Source organism: Ochotona princeps, chromosome 14, assembly GCF_030435755.1.
Source record: "Ochotona princeps isolate mOchPri1 chromosome 14, mOchPri1.hap1, whole genome shotgun sequence".
Taxonomy (NCBI): Eukaryota; Metazoa; Chordata; class Mammalia; order Lagomorpha; family Ochotonidae; genus Ochotona; species Ochotona princeps.
In genome coordinates this window covers 4561880-4579705 of record NC_080845.1, presented here as the reverse complement: position 1 = coordinate 4579705, position 17826 = coordinate 4561880, and the positions used below count along the sequence as shown (strand labels likewise).

Here is a 17826-nt window from a genome sequence, read left to right as displayed (position 1 = left end):
TCAGAAACCAGCCACTTCTGAGGAAGTAGAAGAGCGAGCCAGCACCCCAGTGGCTGCACTTGGAGGTGTCCTGCACCCTTGGTCCCCTCCCCCCTTACCTGGCTGAAGAGCCCCAGGCAGTGCTCCCTGATCCAGGCTGCGATTGGACCTCCCTGCATGGTCACTATTTTATAGAAAACCTGAAGCACACCAAACTGCAGTGACACATCCAGGGACAGACATGTTGTCAGGAAAAGCCAAGGCTGATGGCCTGGCCCCATGGAGCCCAGTCATTGTGTCCCATCGCAGCCTCTGGCTGTGTCCCCAGGCCCACCCCTGCTCACAGACAGACAAGAATCAATCTTTTTTTTTTTTTTTAAAGGCACCTGCTCCAAGAGCGGAATTCCCCCTGGGAGTAATCAGACATTCATTTATTCATAGCCTTCTGGCTTGGGGGCTCACCAGGGTCCAGCTGCCTCCTTGCCCCCCCTTTTTTTTCCCATTGGGTAGTACCAGGAGGAACGCAGGGTCTTGGCTTCCCAACCTGCGAGCTGTGTAGCCCTGGACCAGTGACCCCTCTTCCCTGAGCCTATTGATGAGCCCTGGAGCAGGGTTAGGGGTGTGCCACCATCACTGGAAGGGGAAGAAGGCTGGAGAGGGCTGAGCAAGCCAGTGCCCCCGTCAGGCACCCAGCAAATACCCAGGATGAAGTGCTAAACACTCCCTGGCACCTGACCACACCGATGCTTCCTGCATTTTAAGCTCAGGGTTAGGCAAAGGACTTGCTCAGGGTCACAGAGCAAAACTGGTAGGGGAGCAGGAAGTGACTGTCTGTTTCCCCACTGTGATTGATTCCCAGGTGGATCCAGTCCTGGGGAGGGGGACCATGGCCAGCGTCCCCAGGTGGGGTCCAGGACGGCCAGCGGCCAGCCGGTTTGAGGAAGCCCCGACCACCGACCACCGACCACCGAGGCAAGGCCAGGGAGCTTGCAGCCCTGGTGTCTTTGTCTGTCGCTTTGTGATGGTAAGCGCTGCTCCTAAATCAGCCCAGTGACACTGTCATTGTTGCCGGGGGCACAGAGTCTAAACTTTTCCCCTGAGGTCAAGAATGTGGCCGGTCCCCAACCCCAAGCCGGCCCAGAGCAGAGGCCTGGGTGGCTGGGGAGGTGGCGTTGGTTGTGTGTGTGTGTGTGTGTTTGTGTGTGTGTGTGTGTCTTGGGGGGAGGGTGGGGCTGAGGCGAGATGTGGCAGGGAGGGGGTCAGCAGGAACAAAACGCTTTGAAACGCCTCCTCTCCATCACTGCCAACATTGTCCGCTGCCCGCGGGGGGCCTGGCACCGCCTCGCCGGGGCTTCGGCCCCCAGCCCCTGGCCAGGCCAGGGACGGCATCTGAAAATGGACAGAAGGGTATTGTCCCTCCCCGCAGCCCTTTGTCTGCCCTGGTTCCAGATGTCTAGGCTGGGACCAGGGAACTGACCCATGGTGGGCAGGGGGGTGCAGGGACAAAGGAAGAGAGCACGGGTCACTGCATCCTCGGGGGTCGTCCCCAGACCCTGGGATCCCACCCAACCGCAGCCGAGGCAGCCTCTGGGTTCTCCTAACCCTGGATCACTTCGTCTCCTGCACCCGCCCCCCACCCTCGCCAACCCCCCTGCACCAGGTCAGGAAAGGAAGCTGTGGGGAGGGGGCAGCAGTCTAAGCAGGGAGGCTTTGGGAGAGTCCCAGTGAGGGCTGAGGCTCCCCCGCTGGCAGCTGTGGGACCATGGACACACCCTGGCCCTGGTCCCCAGCTTGTGTGTCCCGCATGGGGACTCCCGGGGCCAGGATCCATTCATGGACCAGTAATGACAAAGTAGCTCTGTAGTGTGCCAGCTCTGTGCTGGGTGTGGGCATGCCCAGGGGTGGACGGGCCTCTCGCAGCCTTCCAGAAGGGGTCAATATTCATAGGGGCAAGCGCTTCTCTCCACCCCCAGACTGAGTTCTGGGCCAACCGTCACACCTGCATGTTTCCATCATTTCTAAGCACACTATCAAGGCTTCTTTCTTGTCTGCCTATGGTGGCCTGGGAGACTGGCTACTTGGAGAGTCAAAACCAGCAAGCAGGCGGCAGCGAGGCTGGGACTCTAGCCCGGGACCGCAGACACCAGGAGGAGCAGCCCAGTAAATCTGGGGAGGTACTTCGAGGTAGTGGAGCCCAGCCTGACAGCAGGCTCAGCATCCAAGGAGCTACTTGCCGCTGCTGGTGTCAGCTCCACTTGTCGGAGTCCCCATTTCACAGATGTGCCTGTAGAGGCCCAGGCCAGAACAAGGCACGCCTGGACAGGGCACTCAGGGAAACTTCTTTTTTTTTTTTTTTTTAAAGATTTATTCATTTTATTACAGCCAGATATACACAGAGGAGGAGAGACAGAGAGGAAGACCTTCCGTCCGATGATTCACTCCCCAAGTGAGCCGCAACGGGCTGGTGCTGCGCCGATCCGATGCTGGGAACCAGGAACCTCCTCCAGGTCTCTCACGCGGGTGCAGTGTCCCAATGCACCGGGCCGTCCTCAACTGCTTTCCCAGGCCACAAGCAGGGAGCTGGATGGGAAGTGGAGCTGCCGGGATTAGAACCGGCGCCCATATGGGATCCCGGGGCTTTCAAGGTGAGGACTTTAGCCGCTAGGCCATGCCGCCGGGCCCTCAGGGAAACTTCTATAGCAATACCAAGGCATAACCAAATGGGGAGGCTGACACCCAAACAGATGGGTAGATCTGATTTCAAATGCCAAATCTGTGAGCTTGAGCGAGGGGTATGTGCTCTGGGCTCCACCTGCCTTGAGGCTCCCCCCGCTTTATTCTCCAGTAAAATAAACAGATCCCCTCCTTCCTGGGGGGGGGCTGTTGGAAGCAAGAGGTCACTCAGGACTGGCTAAGGAGCTGCGACATCGCAATGTTTAGCCCAGTCACCCACCCAGCCTGCACACCCGAGGAGCAGCAGGGTCCCTGATTGAGAAGTTGCCAGCAAAGAGGAGGTGTAGGGTCAGGGATGGGGATGGCCCGACTGGGCCCAGAGGAGTTAATAGCTCCAGGCCCAGGCCCAACAGGGCTGCCACGCTGCAGCCACAATTTCAGTAGAGGAGCCAGGATTGCTTCCTGATGGGCAAAACAGCTGGCCAGAGCCTGGGGAAAACAGCTGGCCAGGGCCCAGCCCCCTGAGGCCACAGGCAGAGCGTCCATCCGAGGAGCACAGCGCCACTGCAAATGGGGTCCTGGGAAAAGATGGCCTGACCAGGAGGGAGAGAGTGGTCTTCAGGAGTGTGTGCATGGGTGCTCGCTGGACCCCTGGAGATGCAAGGCCGTGGGAGTGGGAGGGCTGGGGGACAGGTTTCTTGGCCCAAGCGGAATGGGCAGGGGTGCCTCCAGTTGTGGTTTAGGGTCTCAGCATCCAGTAGGAAAAATGAGGGGCAGGGGGGCCTATGGGAGCCTCCTCTCAGTCCCAAGGGAGGAGGCTATGGAGGCCTGGAAGGCGCCCCAGCTGAGCTGCTGCCCTTCTCGCTGCCCGCTGTACCTGAACCGGGAGCAGGGGTATGGATCCAGCCTCTGGCCAGGACTGCGGGCTCCTCTGGCCACAGAGCTGGACTGGGGCTCAGAGACAGCCCCCAACTCGGGGAGCCGTGAGGCCAGCAGCTGGTAAGACCTCCATTCCTGTACCCTCTTTGCTTCGCATCCCCAAGGCTCGCCTGCTCGCCTGCTTGGCTGTCAGGCTATAGGACCGCCACCCTGGGGCTTCTGTCTGGGGCTCCTTGCCTTGGCCGGGAAGCAGCCCCTGGGACCATGAATGAGGCCGGCCAAGGTGGGCAAGGAGCTCACGAATTCGGAGCTGTCCATCCGAGTTGCTCTCCCCAGGTCCCTCCTGGACCACTTTCCTAGCCTCCTGGCATGGCAGACTGGAGCTCAGATAGTGTGTCAGCCCCAGTGCCCCCATCTCTAACGAAGGCCGCGCTGCAAAGCCCTTGCCAGTGGGTGACAGGCCTTGAAGCCAGGCTCCCTGTGGGGAGCAGGCGCTGGGGAGGGGACCGGTGCTCGCAGGGTCGCTAACGCCGGCAGCCGGAGGGAAGCCTAGGGTGTTGTCGCCACCACCTGGCGCTGGTCGGAACTGCACTGGCTGAATGGTGCTTTCCTCTGCTCTGGGCCCCAACCAACGAAATCGGCTCTGACGACCGTTTTTACAAACATGTGCATTGGGCTGGAGGGGTGGAGAGCAGGCTAGCTGTCCGCCTGTGGCGCCGGGATCCCATATGGGAGCTGATTAGAGGTTGCTGTCGCAGCTGCTGCATATCCAATCCACTTCCTTGCTAATGGCCTGGGAAAGCAGTCAAGGATGGCCCCAAGGCTCTGGGCTCCTTCACCCAGTCGGGAGACCTGGAAGATCTCTTGCTTCCTGTGTGTCTCACATTTTCAAGTAAGAAAAAAAATTTTTTAAAATTTATTTTTATTGTGGGATCCGGTGGCGTGGCCTAGCGGCTAAAGTCCTCACTTTGAACGCCCCAGGATCCCATATGGGCACCAGTTCTACTCCGGGCAGTTCCACTTCCCATCCAGCTCCCTGCTTGTGGCCTGGGAAAGCAGGCCAAAGATTTGGGACCTGCATCCACGTGGGAGACCCGGAAGAGGTTCCAGGTTCCCGGCTTCGGATTGGCACAGCACCGGCCGTTGCGGCTCACTTGGGGAGTGAATCATGGGACAAAAGATCTTCCTCTGTCTCTCCTCTCTGTATATCTGACTTTGTAATAAAAAGAAATAAATCCTTAAAAAAAATTTTATTTTGATTGGAAAGGCAGATTTACAGAGACGGACAGACCGATCTTCCATCTGTTGGTTCACTTCCCAAATAGCTGCAACAGCCAGATTGGGACAGGCTGAAGCCTCCTGGCTTCTTCTAGGAGTCTCATGTGGGTGCAGGGTCCCAAGGACCTGGACCATCCTCTGCTTTCTCAGGCCACAGCAGGGAGCTGGATGGGGAGTAGAGTAACCAGTATTAGAACTGGTACCTAGGGCTCAGCACAAGATAGCATAGCAGTTAAAGTCCTCATCTTGAATGTGCCAGAATCCCATATGGTCACCAGAATATCATACGCGCTCCTCTTTGATTTTTTAAAGTTTTTTTGGGGGGGGGAGAGCCTGGCGCAGTAGCCTAGTGTCTCAAGTTCTCGCCTTACACTCTCGGGATCCCACATGGGCGCTGGCTCTAATCCTGGCAGCCCCATTTCCCAACATGAGAGATCGTGAAGAAGCTCCTGGTTCCTGGCTTTGGATCAGTTTGAGACCAACATTATGTCACAGAGAGGTAAGCTGGCTCCTCCACTGCTGTTGTCCCACAATAGTTCTGGTCAGCTTCTTTGCTTCTAATCTAATTCCCTGCTAACTAAAAATAAATATTTAAAGATTTATTTATTTTATTACAAAGTCAGATATACAGAGAGAGGGAGAGACAGAGAGGAAGATCTTCCATCCGATGATTCACTCCCCAAGTGAGCCGCAACGGCCGGTGCGCGCTGATCCGAAGCCGGGAACCAGGAACTTCTTCCAGTCTCCCATGTGGAGCATTGGGCCGTCCTCGACTGCTTTCCCAGGCCACAAGCAGGGAGCTGGATGGGAAGTGGAGCAGCCGGGATTAGAACCGACCCCCATATGGGATCCCGGGGCATATAAGGTGAGGACTTTTAGCCGCTAGGCCACACCACCAGGCCCTAAAAAATAAATATTTAAAAGATTTTTTTTTTAATTTGAAAGGGACACAGTCACAGAGAGAGAGAGAGAGAGAGAGGTATTGATCTATCCACTGGTTGATTCCTCAACTGACTGTAATGGCCAAAGCCAGGCCTGAGCCAGGAGTTCCATCTAGGGTATCCCATGTGGGTGACAGGGACCCAAGGCCTTGGGTCGTCATCCACTGCTCTCCCAGGCACATTAGCAGGGAGCTGGAATAGAAGTGGAAGAACTGGGTCTTGAACAAGGGCCCATTTGGGATGCGGATGTCCAAGGTAACGTCTTAATCTACTATACCGCAACACCAGCCCTTAACAATAGTGAATTGTCCAATTTGGCTGGAGCAGAAAATGGGGGTGGGGTTTGGATCAAAGGAGTTGGAGAAGCAGCTGGCAGTCATGCAGGGCCTTGATGGATGCCCTTCACAGCAGGCCGGGTGCCAGGAGTGTTAGGCTGGGCATCTGAGGATTATTGCTGAATGAGAGCTGGCAGGAAGTAGGGGTGCATGGGTCCTGGGAGGGATGGACTAGGCAATGGGGGGGGTCCAGGAGGAGGCGAGGGAGTTGGTGATGGAGAGAGGCACTTGTCTTCCAGTACACAGAGGTCTCCAGCTTGAGGGTCAGGCAGGCCGAGGGGCCATTCCCTCCCCAGAAGGGGATCACAGGCTTGGTTAGGGAAGCTTTGGGGTTCTGTCTTGGATAAGCAGGTGTGATGCATATTGGTTTTCCAGAAACAGGGAGAGTGATCCATGCAGTGGGGGGGGGGGGGTGTCACAGGGAGGCTGGGCTCTGTGAGAGGAGGGATGAAGAGGAGGCAGGCGAGGGCAGGGGCAGTTGGGGGAGTCTGGTACGGGACACTTCTCAGGGGACACATCTTTGGAAGGATGAGTACTGGCTAGAGGTGCAGGGAGCCTGGGTGGAGAGAGTTAGGGGATGACTGGGGGAAGGGGCTGGGTGAGGAGGGAGCCTGTTGTGGGAGGAGATGGCTTCTACTGTCCTCGAGCAGATCTTGGTGTGGGAGAGAGGGGAGCTTGTGGGAGCATTTGGGTGTCATTGAGGAGAGGGGCGCAGGGGTCTAGGGGTGAGCTGAGCTGAGGGCAGGAGTCCTGGCTACCCAGCAGCCTCATCTTGCCCCAGAACCAAGTGCACTAAGGCGCTTGCAGGCAGAGGTGACGGGAAAACCCTGGGACAAGGCACTAGGGTGAGGGGAGCAGGGGTGCTTTGGGGGTGAGAGAGGGGGAAGGGATGATGGAGGGAAGGCTGATGCAGTGGTGCAGGGTGGGATTCAAGGCCAGGGAAGCATCTGGAAGCGTGGGTCTTAGTTCACCTTAGGCCAAAAATTTGTAAGTGGGAATTTATGGCTGCCAGCTCTGGAACCCCAAGTCCATGATGGAGACTCCCAACAGCAGTCTTGGCGTCTAGCAGGAGCCTGGTCATCACGGGAGGGGGCCGGGAGGGCTTAGAGCAGAGAGCTCGTTGGGCACAAGGGGAGAACCTGTTCCCCTAAACTTCTTGGTCAGGGTCCCAAATTCCATCTGGGAGGGTGTTCACTCCCCTACCTGTCTTCTAACATGGGGGGCGGCAGGGGGGCGGCAGGAAGGAGGCTGCGGGACCACGCTAGGGTGGATGAGGTCAGGGGGCACTGCTTGGCAGGTCTGGGTCCTTGTACTGGGCTACGCATGCCTTCTTGCCCAGGAGGGTCCTCCTAGCTCCCCAAGATGCCTCCACTGGGGATCTGAGCTCCTCTCATTTGCAGGGCCACATGCTGACTGCCATAGCTGACCAGAGCCAGGATTTCGGGGTTCAAGGCCGCCCACACAGTTCCTGGCAGCCATAAGGTAAGTCCCTTCCCTTCCCGCTCCGTGGGGGTATAGGCACAGGCCTGGTCGCCCTAGTTCTGCACTCAGGCTAAATGTGGGCTGTGCTTTCTCAAACGCCGGAGCAAGGATGGTTGCAGGTAAGCAAAGACGGTAACGCGCGGGGTTGGGAGAACAACAGGTGCAGCAGGGCAAGGGAGACGCCGCCCCCAAGGCAGGGAACCCCGTCTCCGCCCCCTACGTCGCCTTGCTCTTCTGCGAAGTTGCCGCCAGAGGGCACTCAGGAGTCGGGAGAACCCCGAAAAGGCCGCCGCGGATTGGGGTCTGTGCCTGAAGTTCGAGCGTCACACGTGGGCTCGGTAGAGTCGGGATCTCAGGAATCGAGGAGACCCGGGCCGGCTCAGATGTCGTCATCCCAGACCTGCCCCCTCCTCCTGGGTCCCCCATTGCTTCCCCCACCCGGGGTGCCGCCTGCGGGTTGGGGGGCTGCACCCTGGGTCGCGTCTGCCGCTGCGCTGGGGGCCCCGCTCTTTCCCGCGTCCCCGGGGCGGAGGAGAGGCGGACTCGGTAACCCACGCCCTGGAGGCAGGAGTGGGAGCTCGCTCTTGGCGGGGTACCCGCTCCCCGGCCCCGGGGGCTGCCTCAGCCCCGCCTGGGCTCCGCCCCGACCCGGCCTGGCTGGCCCGCCTTCTCCCCGGGCTTGGCTGGGCCGGGAGCCCCGGGGGCCGTCGCCGCCGAGCGCCCGCCATGCGCGCCGTCCCGCTGCTCCGGCTGCTGCTGCTGCTGCTGCTGGGGCCGCGGCTCGGGGCAGCTGGCGCCCGGGAGCCGCCGCCGCTGCCCACTGTGGTCCTCGCCATCCTGGCCCGCAATGCCGAGCACTCCCTGCCCCACTACCTGGGCGCGCTGGAGCGGTTGGACTACCCCCGGGCCAGGCTGGCCCTCTGGTGAGAGACACCCGGGATGCCCCCTTGCTGCCCTCCTCCCACGGACACTCAGCTCCCAACCTTGAGGTCAACACTGCCTGACCACTCCCTGGCCATACGCGCCACCCCAGACAAGGCCCTGTTCTCAACCTGCAGGCCCTCCAACAGCCACAGGCTCCAGACTGTACCCCCAGCGCCTCTTGCCAGCAAGCATGGACTTCTGAGCCCCTAGGGAGATGGGGGACGCCACTCTCTCTCCCCAGCCCTCTATTCCACCTCTCCAGGTCTTCTCTGGGTGTCCTTGGGCCCAGGCTTGGTTCCCCAGATTCAGCTCCCATGGGACAACTGTGGCCTGGGCTGGGTTGTGGCCAGTGCTGGTCAGCCTGGAGGTGCCCTGGGAAGCAGGGGTCTGGGGTGTGTGTTGGAAGCTGCTGGTGGCCCAGGGAAACTGCCCCCTCCATGGAGCTTCCTGTCAGTCTCCACTGGGGTTCAGGGATCAGAGGCTACAGCCCTCTCCACAGTAAGAGCCAGAGCAGAGGACACCCCTCCCCTCCCAGCTGAGGCTGGGGGGAACCCTGGACGAGATGGCGCACCCCCCGCCGAACTTGCCACAGCTCTGGGGCTGGGGGTGGAGCGCGGCCCAGGAGGCCGCCCACAATGACCACAGTTTGGGAGCCAGGCAGTTCCCACCCCCATTAGACATCAGGACACGTAGTTATCTTCACTCCTCGGGGAATTGGCTTAAAGGGGCAGCACTGCCTAAAACCAGGACTCCCAGTGAAGGCCTCTACCTCTGAATGAGGTGCACCCACCCCAGGAAGGGGAGGCTGGGCTCCAAGGCAATAGAGTGGGGGGCCCATCAGCACTTCTCAGGGACCGCCGGAGTGTGGTCTGGTCTTTTTTGTGCTTTGTGGGTGCAGGAAAGCTGCTGTCCTTGTTGCTGTTGTCCAGGCCTGGTTCAGAGAGGGAGAGGGGCTGGTCCCCGGTCACACAGCCAGGAGGGAAGGTGGCTGGGGACAGGGGCAGGTGGAGATGGTTTCTGCCATTCCAAGTGCCCTCTCCTCCTCTTCCCAGGGCCCGGGGCACAGGCAGGACAAGGTAATTGGAAGGAAAGCCCAGAGAGAACCAGAACTGGCCTATAGTCACACAGCAGGACACAGAGCCGTGCCTGGGCCTTGGCCGCCCCGCCCTTCCCGGCCGCCCCCACCCCACGCCCCGCTGGAGAGGTCCCCTCACCCTTCACCTTTCTGCATCCCCAGGTGCGCCACGGACCACAATGTGGACAACACCACAGAGATGCTGCAGGAATGGCTGGCGGCCATTGGGGACGACTATGCAGCTGTGGTCTGGAGGCCCGAGGGGGAGCCCAGGTGGAGTTCTGGGGGGAGGCGAGGGGGTGCCACCAGCTGGGGCTCAGGCCCCTTGTCACCCTTACCTTGGGAAACGAGCTCTCTCGGTCCCCACAGACCCTACCCAGATGAAGAAGGCCCCAAACACTGGACCCGGCAGAGGCACCAGTTTCTGATGGAGTTGAAGCAGGAAGCTCTGACTTTCGCCAGGACCTGGGGGGCCGACTACATCCTGGTAAGAAAGCCGGCCAGCGGCCTGGGAGCTGCATCTCAGCTCCCAGCCCCCTTGTGACGATCTTGCTGGTCCTTTCATCTGCAATCTGGCTTGGTACGAAGCCTGGATCCTCAGGGCAGATTAGTAGGTATAGACTGAGCCTAGATTCCTCAATGAGAGCCCCGAATTTAAACCCGTCCTGGATCCCTAAGCCAGATTTCAGACTAGGGTCTCAAATCAGCCTCCCTAGACCTACCCCCCAGTAGATCCTTGACACCTAAATGGATCTGTCAGGGTGGTTGAATAGAGACTTCTGCCACAGGCCGGGTCTCAGCAAATTTCCTAGGGATGGGGTTGGTGAGGGGCTACAGTTCACCAGGGTCGGGGCCGGTGACATCCGTCATCTGGCTCCCCAAAGTTTGCAGACACAGATAACATCCTGACCAACGAACAGACACTGCGGCTGCTGGTGGAGCGCGACCTGCCGCTGGCTGCCCCCATGCTGGACTCCCAGACCTACTACTCCAACTTCTGGTGTGGGATCACCCCGCAGGTACGGCCGGCCGTGGGGAGTGGGACGGAGAGCCCAGGGCTCCAAGGGGAGCCCTGACAGCCTGGGCGTCCGACCCACTCCAGGGCTACTACCGCCGCACAGCCGAGTACTTCCCCACCAAGAACCGCCAGCGCCGGGGCTGCTTCCGGGTCCCCATGGTGCACTCCACCTTCCTGCTGTCCCTGCGGGCCAAGGGGACAGCCCAGCTGGCCTTCTACCCACCACATCCCAACTACACGTGGCCCTTCGACGACATTATTGTCTTCGCCTACGCCTGTCAGGCTGCGGGTGAGGACCGGCCTACCTCTGAGCCTCTACGCATGCACATTCCTTTTTAAAAAGATTCTATTTGATTGAATCTGAAAGGCAGAGTTGCAGAGAGAGGAGGAGGAGATCTTTCCTCTGCTCTCACTCTCCAAAGGACTGAAACAGCTGGGGCTGGGCCGGACCAAAGGCACAAGCCAGGAGCCTCACGGGGTCTCCCATGTGGGTGCCGGGGTCCAAACACTTGGGCCAAACCTCCACTGCTTTCCAGACATGTCAGCAGGGAGTTGGGTTGAAAGCAGAGCAGCTGGGATATGAATTGGTGCTCATGTAAGTTGCTGGCGTTGCAGACAGTGGCTGGACTCACCCTCCAGCCCCTCCACTCTGCATTAACAAAAGAGGGAGGCAGTGCGGGGGTGCAGTGCAATGGCTTAGTGGCTAAATCCTCACCTTGCAAGCACTAGGATCTCAAATGGGCTCCCGTTCCTGTCCCGGCTGCTCCTCTTTCTTTCTTTCTTTCTTTTTTCTTTTTTTTTTTTTTAAGATTTATTCATTTTATTACAGCCAGATATACACAGAGAAGGAGAGACAGAGAGGAAGATCTTCCGTCCGATGGTTCACTCCCCAAGTGACTGCAACGGCTGGAGCTGAACCAATCCAAAGCCAGGAATCAGGAGCTCTTCTGGGTCTCCCACGCGGGTGCAGGGTCCCAAGGCTTTGGGCCATCCTTGACTGCTTTCCCGGGCCACAAGCAGGGAGTTGGATGGGAAGCAGGGCTGCTGGGATTAGAACTGGCGACCATATGGGATCCCGGGCATGCAAGGGGAGGATGTTAACCATACGCTATCGCATTGGGCTCTCTTTATTTCTTTTAAAGGTTTATTTTTATTGGAAAGTCAGATGCACAGAGAGGAGGAGAGACAGAAAGGAAGATCTTCCATCTGATGATTCATTCCCCAAGCGGCTGCATTGGCCAGAGCTGTTGGCTGTTTCACGTCCCATCCAGCTCCCTGCCTGTGGTCTGGGAAGACAGTCAAGGACGACCCAGAGCCTTGGGACCCTGCACCATGTGGGAGACCCGGAGAAGCTCCTAGCTCCTGGCTTTGGATCAGCTCAGCTATGGCCATTGCAGCCACTTGAGAAGTGGGGAGAACCAGCGAGTGGAAAATCTTTCTTCTCTATGAACCCGATCTGCCTTTCCAATAAAAAAAAGAAAATGATATCATGTGGGCACCTCTGTCTACCTCACCTCCTAGGTCCCCGGAACCTCATTCCTGGTCAGCCAGCCAGGTTCTGAGAGCCCTGCCACCCCCACCCCTACCCCCCAGTCCAGTGCTCATGGGACCTCCTTCTTGACAGGGATCCCGGCCCATGTGTGCAATGACCACCGCTATGGGTACATGAATGTGGCTGTAAAATCCCACCAGGGGCTGGAGGACGAGAAGGTCAACTTCATCCACCTGTTCTTGGAGTCGCTGGGTGAGGCTGGGAGCTTTGCTGGGGGGTCCTGCCTTCCCCACGCGTGTGCCCTGAGTCTGAGTGAGTCTCTTTCCTTTTTTTGGGGGGAAGGCTCAGTCTCTTCATGCCTAGAGTGCAGGCAGGTGGGGGCTGGTAGACTCTGATCTGCCCGGGCCCTCCTGCTGGGTATATTGCCAATAAGGCAATAAGGGGACCGCCCCCTCTCCCCTGACCTGAGGTGGGGGGTGCTGCCTTTGCAGGAGCCAGCGGGGACTCTAGATCATGGGATACTTTCCTTTGCAGTGGATGGACCCCCCATGCAGGCTTCAGCTCATGTTTCTAGGCCCCCAAAGAGGCCCAGTAAGATGGGGTTCAATGAGGTAATCTCTTCCCACCTGTGGGATTGGGGGCTGGGAGACTGCTGGGCTCTCTCTACACACATCCCCCTCGCTCCCACCCCACTGCCTCTCTAGGTCTTTGTCATCAGCCTGGCCCGCAGGCCAGCCCGCCGGCAGCGCATGCTGAGCTCGCTCTGGGAGATGGAGATCTCCAGCCGGGTGTTGGATGCTGTGGATGGACGGTGAGGCGCCCCCCACCCCCCCGCACGAGGCACATCCCGGGGCTGCCAGGAGTGAGGAAAGTGAGGCTGAGGGAGTTGTGGGACACACACTGGGGACAAGGTGCCTCCTTCAGCCTACCAGAGGGACCAGGTGGGTAAGGCTGCAGGGTCTCGGTTCTCGGTCATTTTTTTTTCCATCTGCATAAAAGGCAGAGTGGCAGACACAGAGGATCTTGCATCGCTGGCTCACTCCCCCCAGTGCCTGCAACAGCCAGGGCTGGCCCAGGCTGAAAACCAGGAGCCAGGAACTCCATCCAGATCTTCCACATGAATGGCAGGGGCCCGACTGCTTGAGTCTGCAGCCATGCAGTGTGCACATTAGCAGGAAACTGGATTAGATGCGGAGAAGCCGAGACTAGAACTGTACTCTGTTCTGAGATGTGGCCCAAGTGGTGCCTTAGCCTGGTCCCACAATGCCCGCTTCAGTTGTAGGGTTGCATAAGGCCAGTGGAGAATGGAGGAGGCGAGGATCAGAGGATTCAGCGTCTTCAGCCACGTTTGTCTCCAGTCTGGACTTTGGTCCCCAAGGTTTGGGGATGAGTGCAGGCTGCCAAGGTGGCCTGGGTCGTGCACCTGTTGTTGTTGTTTGATACAAGCCCCAGGTCCTTTGGCCATAGGGTGACCACCCTTTACTCAGGCTTCTACCCAAAAATTTTCTACTGAGTTCTTCATGTTCACCCTGGGGGCTTCTGTGGTGCAGGGCTCCCCTGCTCTGCTCTACCCCACAATGCTTCATTAAGTGGTGACAATTCTGAGACGGTGTTGTGCAGTCGGTTAAGCCTCTACTTACGACAGTGGCATCCCATTTCAAAGCACTTGTTCCAAGTCCTGGCTGTTCCAGTTTTCATCCAGCTCTGCTAATAGGCCTGGGCAAGCAGAGGGTGATGGTGCGAGACTCCCCTCCGCCCCACCGCTTTCTATGTCACTCTGCTTTCAAATAAGAATCAAAGCCAACAGACCTGGCCCCAGCATGCCACTCCCATTAAAAGGGGCCTTCACCCCACTGTGCTGTGTCCCCAAGGATGCTCAACAGCAGCGTCCTGAGGAACCTGGGCGTGGACCTGCTCCCCGGCTACCAGGACCCCTACTCTGGCCGCACGCTGACCAAGGGCGAGGTGGGCTGCTTCCTCAGCCACTACTCCATATGGGAGGAGGTGAGACATCCCACAGGGGAGAGCAGGGGTGCCTGGGGCTCCTGGAAGCTACGCCCCAGGTTTGGGCGAGCTGTGTGAGTAAATGAATGAATGAATGCATCTACAAGAGGTGACTAGGGTCCAGGAGCCTTGTCTGTTCTTTCTTGTCCTGGGTACCACCGTCTCCTCCGAGCACCTGCTGCGTGCTGCTGGGACCTACTGACGTCCATCTGCTTTCAGCATGGGGCAATCCTCCTGGGGCCCAGGCACTGGAGGGGGGGCACACGGGGGCCAAGGCTGGTGCCAGGGGAGGGAGGCGGCTGTTCTGAGGGCTCTGGCCCCAATTCCTGTCATGTGTGGGTGGTGCATGGTACATGGCGGGGCAGGGGGACCATCACATGTTTCCTGGAAGGGAGGTCCCTGGAGGTGAGCAGAAAGTTCCTCTTCCCCTCAGCGGTGCCCTGAGGATGTAGCCAGGGACCCGACTGCTTTTCAGATTATATTGGAAGAGTTCCAAATGCTACAGCAGGTGGGGCTTTCAGTCCCCAGGCAGTGGGAGCCAGCAGGCTTTGTAGCTGCTTCAGTGAGTAGCCAGGCTAAGCACCTGCAATGCAGCTGCCACCAGTAAGAGTCCAGTGGTTCCCAGCTGAAGGCCAAGGCCTCCCCGACTCCCCTCCTTGGGTCTTGCAGGTGGCTGCAAGGGGCCTGGCCCGGGTCGTGGTGTTTGAGGATGACGTGCGCTTTGAGAGCAACTTCAAGCGGAGGCTGGAGCAACTGATGGAGGAGGTGGAGGCACAGGAGCTTGCGTGGGACCTGATGTAGGCAGCCCACTCCCCAGGGTCAAGGGAGAGAGGGGACTGCACCTGAGTCCAGGCCTCCCCGCCTGCAGCCTGGCCCTGGGGTGGGGGAAGGAAAGGGTTGGGGAACGCTGACACCCCAGGACCTGCAGTGACTCCTGGGGACCCTTGGTGACACTTTGCAGCTATCTAGGCCGGAAGCAGGTGAACCCTGAGGAGGAGCTGGCCGTGGAGGGGCTGCCGGGTTTGGTGGTGGCCGGGTACTCGTACTGGACACTGGCGTATGCCCTGAGCCTGGCCGGGGCCCGCAAGCTGCTGGCCTCACAGCCCCTGCGCCGCATGCTGCCTGTGGACGAGTTCCTGCCCATCATGTTTGACCAGCACCCCAAGTGAGGCTCTCGCAGGGCCTACTCTGAGAAGCATGGAGGCTGGGGAGGCCAAGGCCTGCATCCGGGTCTTCAGGGAGCAGCCTCAGCATGCATGCTGCACAGGGTGGTAGTTGTCTGAAGCCTTTGTGTCTTCCGCTGGAATCATGGGGGACAACAGGCACCCTCATATCTCAGGGCTGTTGGGGGGGCGGGGAGGCCTGGGATGAGGGCTGAGCTGCCGTCCCTCCTTGCAGCGAGCAGTACAAGGCACACTTCTGGCCACGAGACCTGCGGGCATTCTCAGCCCGGCCCCTGCTTGCCACCCCCACCCACTACGCAGGGGACGATGAATGGCTCAGTGATACCGAGACTTCCTCTCCATGGGACGATGACAGCGGCCGCCTGGTCAGCTGGAGTGGCTCCCAGAAGACCCTGCGGAGCCCCGGCCCAGGCCTGGCTGGCAGCAGCGGGCACAGCCTCCGCTCCCACCCCCCGGATGAACTCTAGGTGAGGCTGGGCTCATCTGCATCTCTCTGTCTCTCTTTCTGGTTCTAACACTGGTTCTCTCTCTCTCTCTCTCTCTCTCTCTCTCTCTCTCCTGCCTCTCTCACCAGGTCAGCGGCGCATATAGGAGTCAGCCTTACCCGTGGGAGCCAGAGACTCCTCAACCCTGAGACATCAGGCTGCTCCCCTGGGCCTGGCCGCTCTGCCCTGGGGACTCTTCTGGCATCAGGAGCAACCACTCAGAGACAGATCTCATTTCTCCAAGGTCACACAGCACAATGGCAAGGGACTTGGGGTTCCTGGAGTTTGACTGGCTGATTCTGGGGGCCTGGGGAACAGGAAGCAGGTGGCTGTCCAGGCTGGCAGAACCCAGGAGCCCTGGCCTTCCCTGGGGACTCAGCCCCTGGGAGGTGGTCCTTTTTCCTTCTACCTCCGCCTCGGCTCCCTCCCCAACTGCGTCACACAGGGCTCGCCAGTACCTGCTTCCCAGGGAAGGGGCAGGTGGGCCTTTGTGGATCTGGTGCCCAGCACACAGTAGGCCTTTAATAAAAGCCCACTGTATTTGCACTTTATATTTTTCGAACTCGTGGCTGAGACTGTCTGCACCTAACCGGCTTGGGAGAGAGGCCGTCCCCATGCAGGGATGGGGGGGCACGGAGCTGGGGGGGCTGCCTTGGAATCCTGCTCGTGCTGGGTGAGCTGTGGCAGCAGGTACCACCCTCCATGTGCCAGCCTTCGTTGGCTCTCTGGTGCTTGGGGGTGTCCTCACCTGCCACCTGCCGGCATGCGTGGGTGGAAGCCCAGGGCCAGACCCAGGGCAGGGTTCTTGTCTAGTCCTAAACAGAGCGGCCACCAGAGGGCGCAAGGTGGCAGAGCCTGAACCCCTTTGGGCCCCTGGAGAACCAAGCGCTGCTTTGGGGTAAAGGTGAAGCGAGCCTAGAGTTGGGGGATCTGCCCCCCACCCCGTGCCCCGTGAGCTCCTGTGCTTGGGACCTTGGCCTTCCCCTCCCTCTTCCTTGGCCCTGGGGCCAGCAATTGTTGTCTCCCGCACTTGTACCCAGAACAGGGAAAGAGGGTGTTCACCTTGGCCTTGGCTGTGATGCCATTTGGGGAGTGAATCAGCAAGTGCAACCTCTCTGTCTCTTTCTGTATCTTTTTGTATATTTGCATTTCCAATAAATAAGCTAATCTTTAAAAATATATATTTTTATTGGAAAGTCATATTTACAGAGAGGAGGAGAGACAAAAAGAAAGATCTTGGGGCCTGGTGTGGTGACCTGGAGGCTAAAGTCCTTACCTTGCACATGCCAGAATTCCATACGGGCGCCGGTTCTATTCCCAGCAGCCCCACTTCCCATCCAGCTCCCTGCTTGTGGCCTGGGAAAGCAGTCGAGGACGGCCCAAGGCCTTGGGACCCAGCAACCGCGTGGGAGACCCGGAAGACCCAAGTGGCCACAACGGCTGGAGTAGAGCTGATCTGAAGCCAGGAGCCATGAGCCAGGAGCTTCTTTTTCCCACACGGGTCCCAAGGGTCATGATCACCCAGCAGAGAAGTAGCATGCTCTCACAGCTTTAATGAATACCCCGGTTACTGTGCTGAGCAGGAACTGTGGCTGATTCCTGGGGAGAGGCAGGTGATGGCTCAGAGACCCACTGTAATTCCAAGCTCGCTGCCTGGACTGTCCCAAGCCCCATATGGGCTTGTACCTGGTGCTGAGGCTTAGCTTTACTTTTTTCTTTAAGATGTATTATATTTTTTATTTGAAAGACAGGTTTATAGAGAGAGAAGGAAAGACAGATCTTCCATCTTCTACTTTATTCCCCAAATAGTCACAACAGTCAGAACTGAGCAGGTCTGAAGCCAGGAGCCTGGAACCTCTTCCAGGTCTCCCACGTGGGTGCAGGGTCCCAAGACTTTGGGCCATCCTTGACTACTTTCCCAGGCCACAGGCAGGGAGCTGGATGGAAAGCAGGACTGCTGGGATTAGAACCAATGCCATATGGGATCTTGGCATGCAAGGCAAGGACTTTAGTTGCTAGTCTATCACACTGGGCCCCTGGACATTTTTCTAATGTCAGCTTTCAGATCTGTCACATG

General features: G+C 58.7%; 1 protein-coding gene across 2 annotated transcripts; it reads left to right on the top strand.

Annotated features, from left to right (window-relative positions):
* The first annotated feature begins 7485 nt into the window (after nt 1-7485).
* On the top strand, nt 7486-16300 carry CERCAM (cerebral endothelial cell adhesion molecule). Of its 2 annotated transcripts, none has more exons than XM_058672348.1 (13): nt 7486-7567; nt 9729-9839; nt 9936-10053; nt 10451-10585; nt 10669-10873; nt 12209-12328; nt 12611-12687; nt 12781-12887; nt 13948-14080; nt 14750-14877; nt 15042-15245; nt 15479-15731; nt 15839-16300. In XM_058672348.1, exons 2-12 carry the CDS (start codon nt 9766-9768, stop codon nt 15729-15731), a joined length of 1554 nt encoding a protein of 517 aa, XP_058528331.1. In that variant the 5' UTR covers nt 7486-7567; nt 9729-9765; the 3' UTR covers nt 15839-16300. The 2 variants fall into 2 exon arrangements, with proteins under 2 accessions (XP_058528331.1, XP_012784790.2); XM_012929336.2 differs by lacking the exon at nt 7486-7567 and adding an exon at nt 8237-8490.
* Nucleotides 16301-17826: the final 1526 nt, after the last annotated feature.

What these genes read in the sequence shown, in the direction of transcription:
- CERCAM (XM_012929336.2), top strand. Translation starts at nt 8,294, where the DNA reads ATGCGCGCCGTCCCGCTGCTCCGGCTGCTGCTGCTGCTGCTGCTGGGG. An exon ending in CCTGTTCTTGGAGTCGCTGG is followed by an intron (nt 12,329 to 12,610) that starts GTGAGGCTGGGA and finishes TTTCCTTTGCAG; the next exon opens with TGGATGGACCCCCCATGCAG. An exon ending in TTGGATGCTGTGGATGGACG is followed by an intron (nt 12,888 to 13,947) that starts GTGAGGCGCCCC and finishes TGTGTCCCCAAG; the next exon opens with GATGCTCAACAGCAGCGTCC.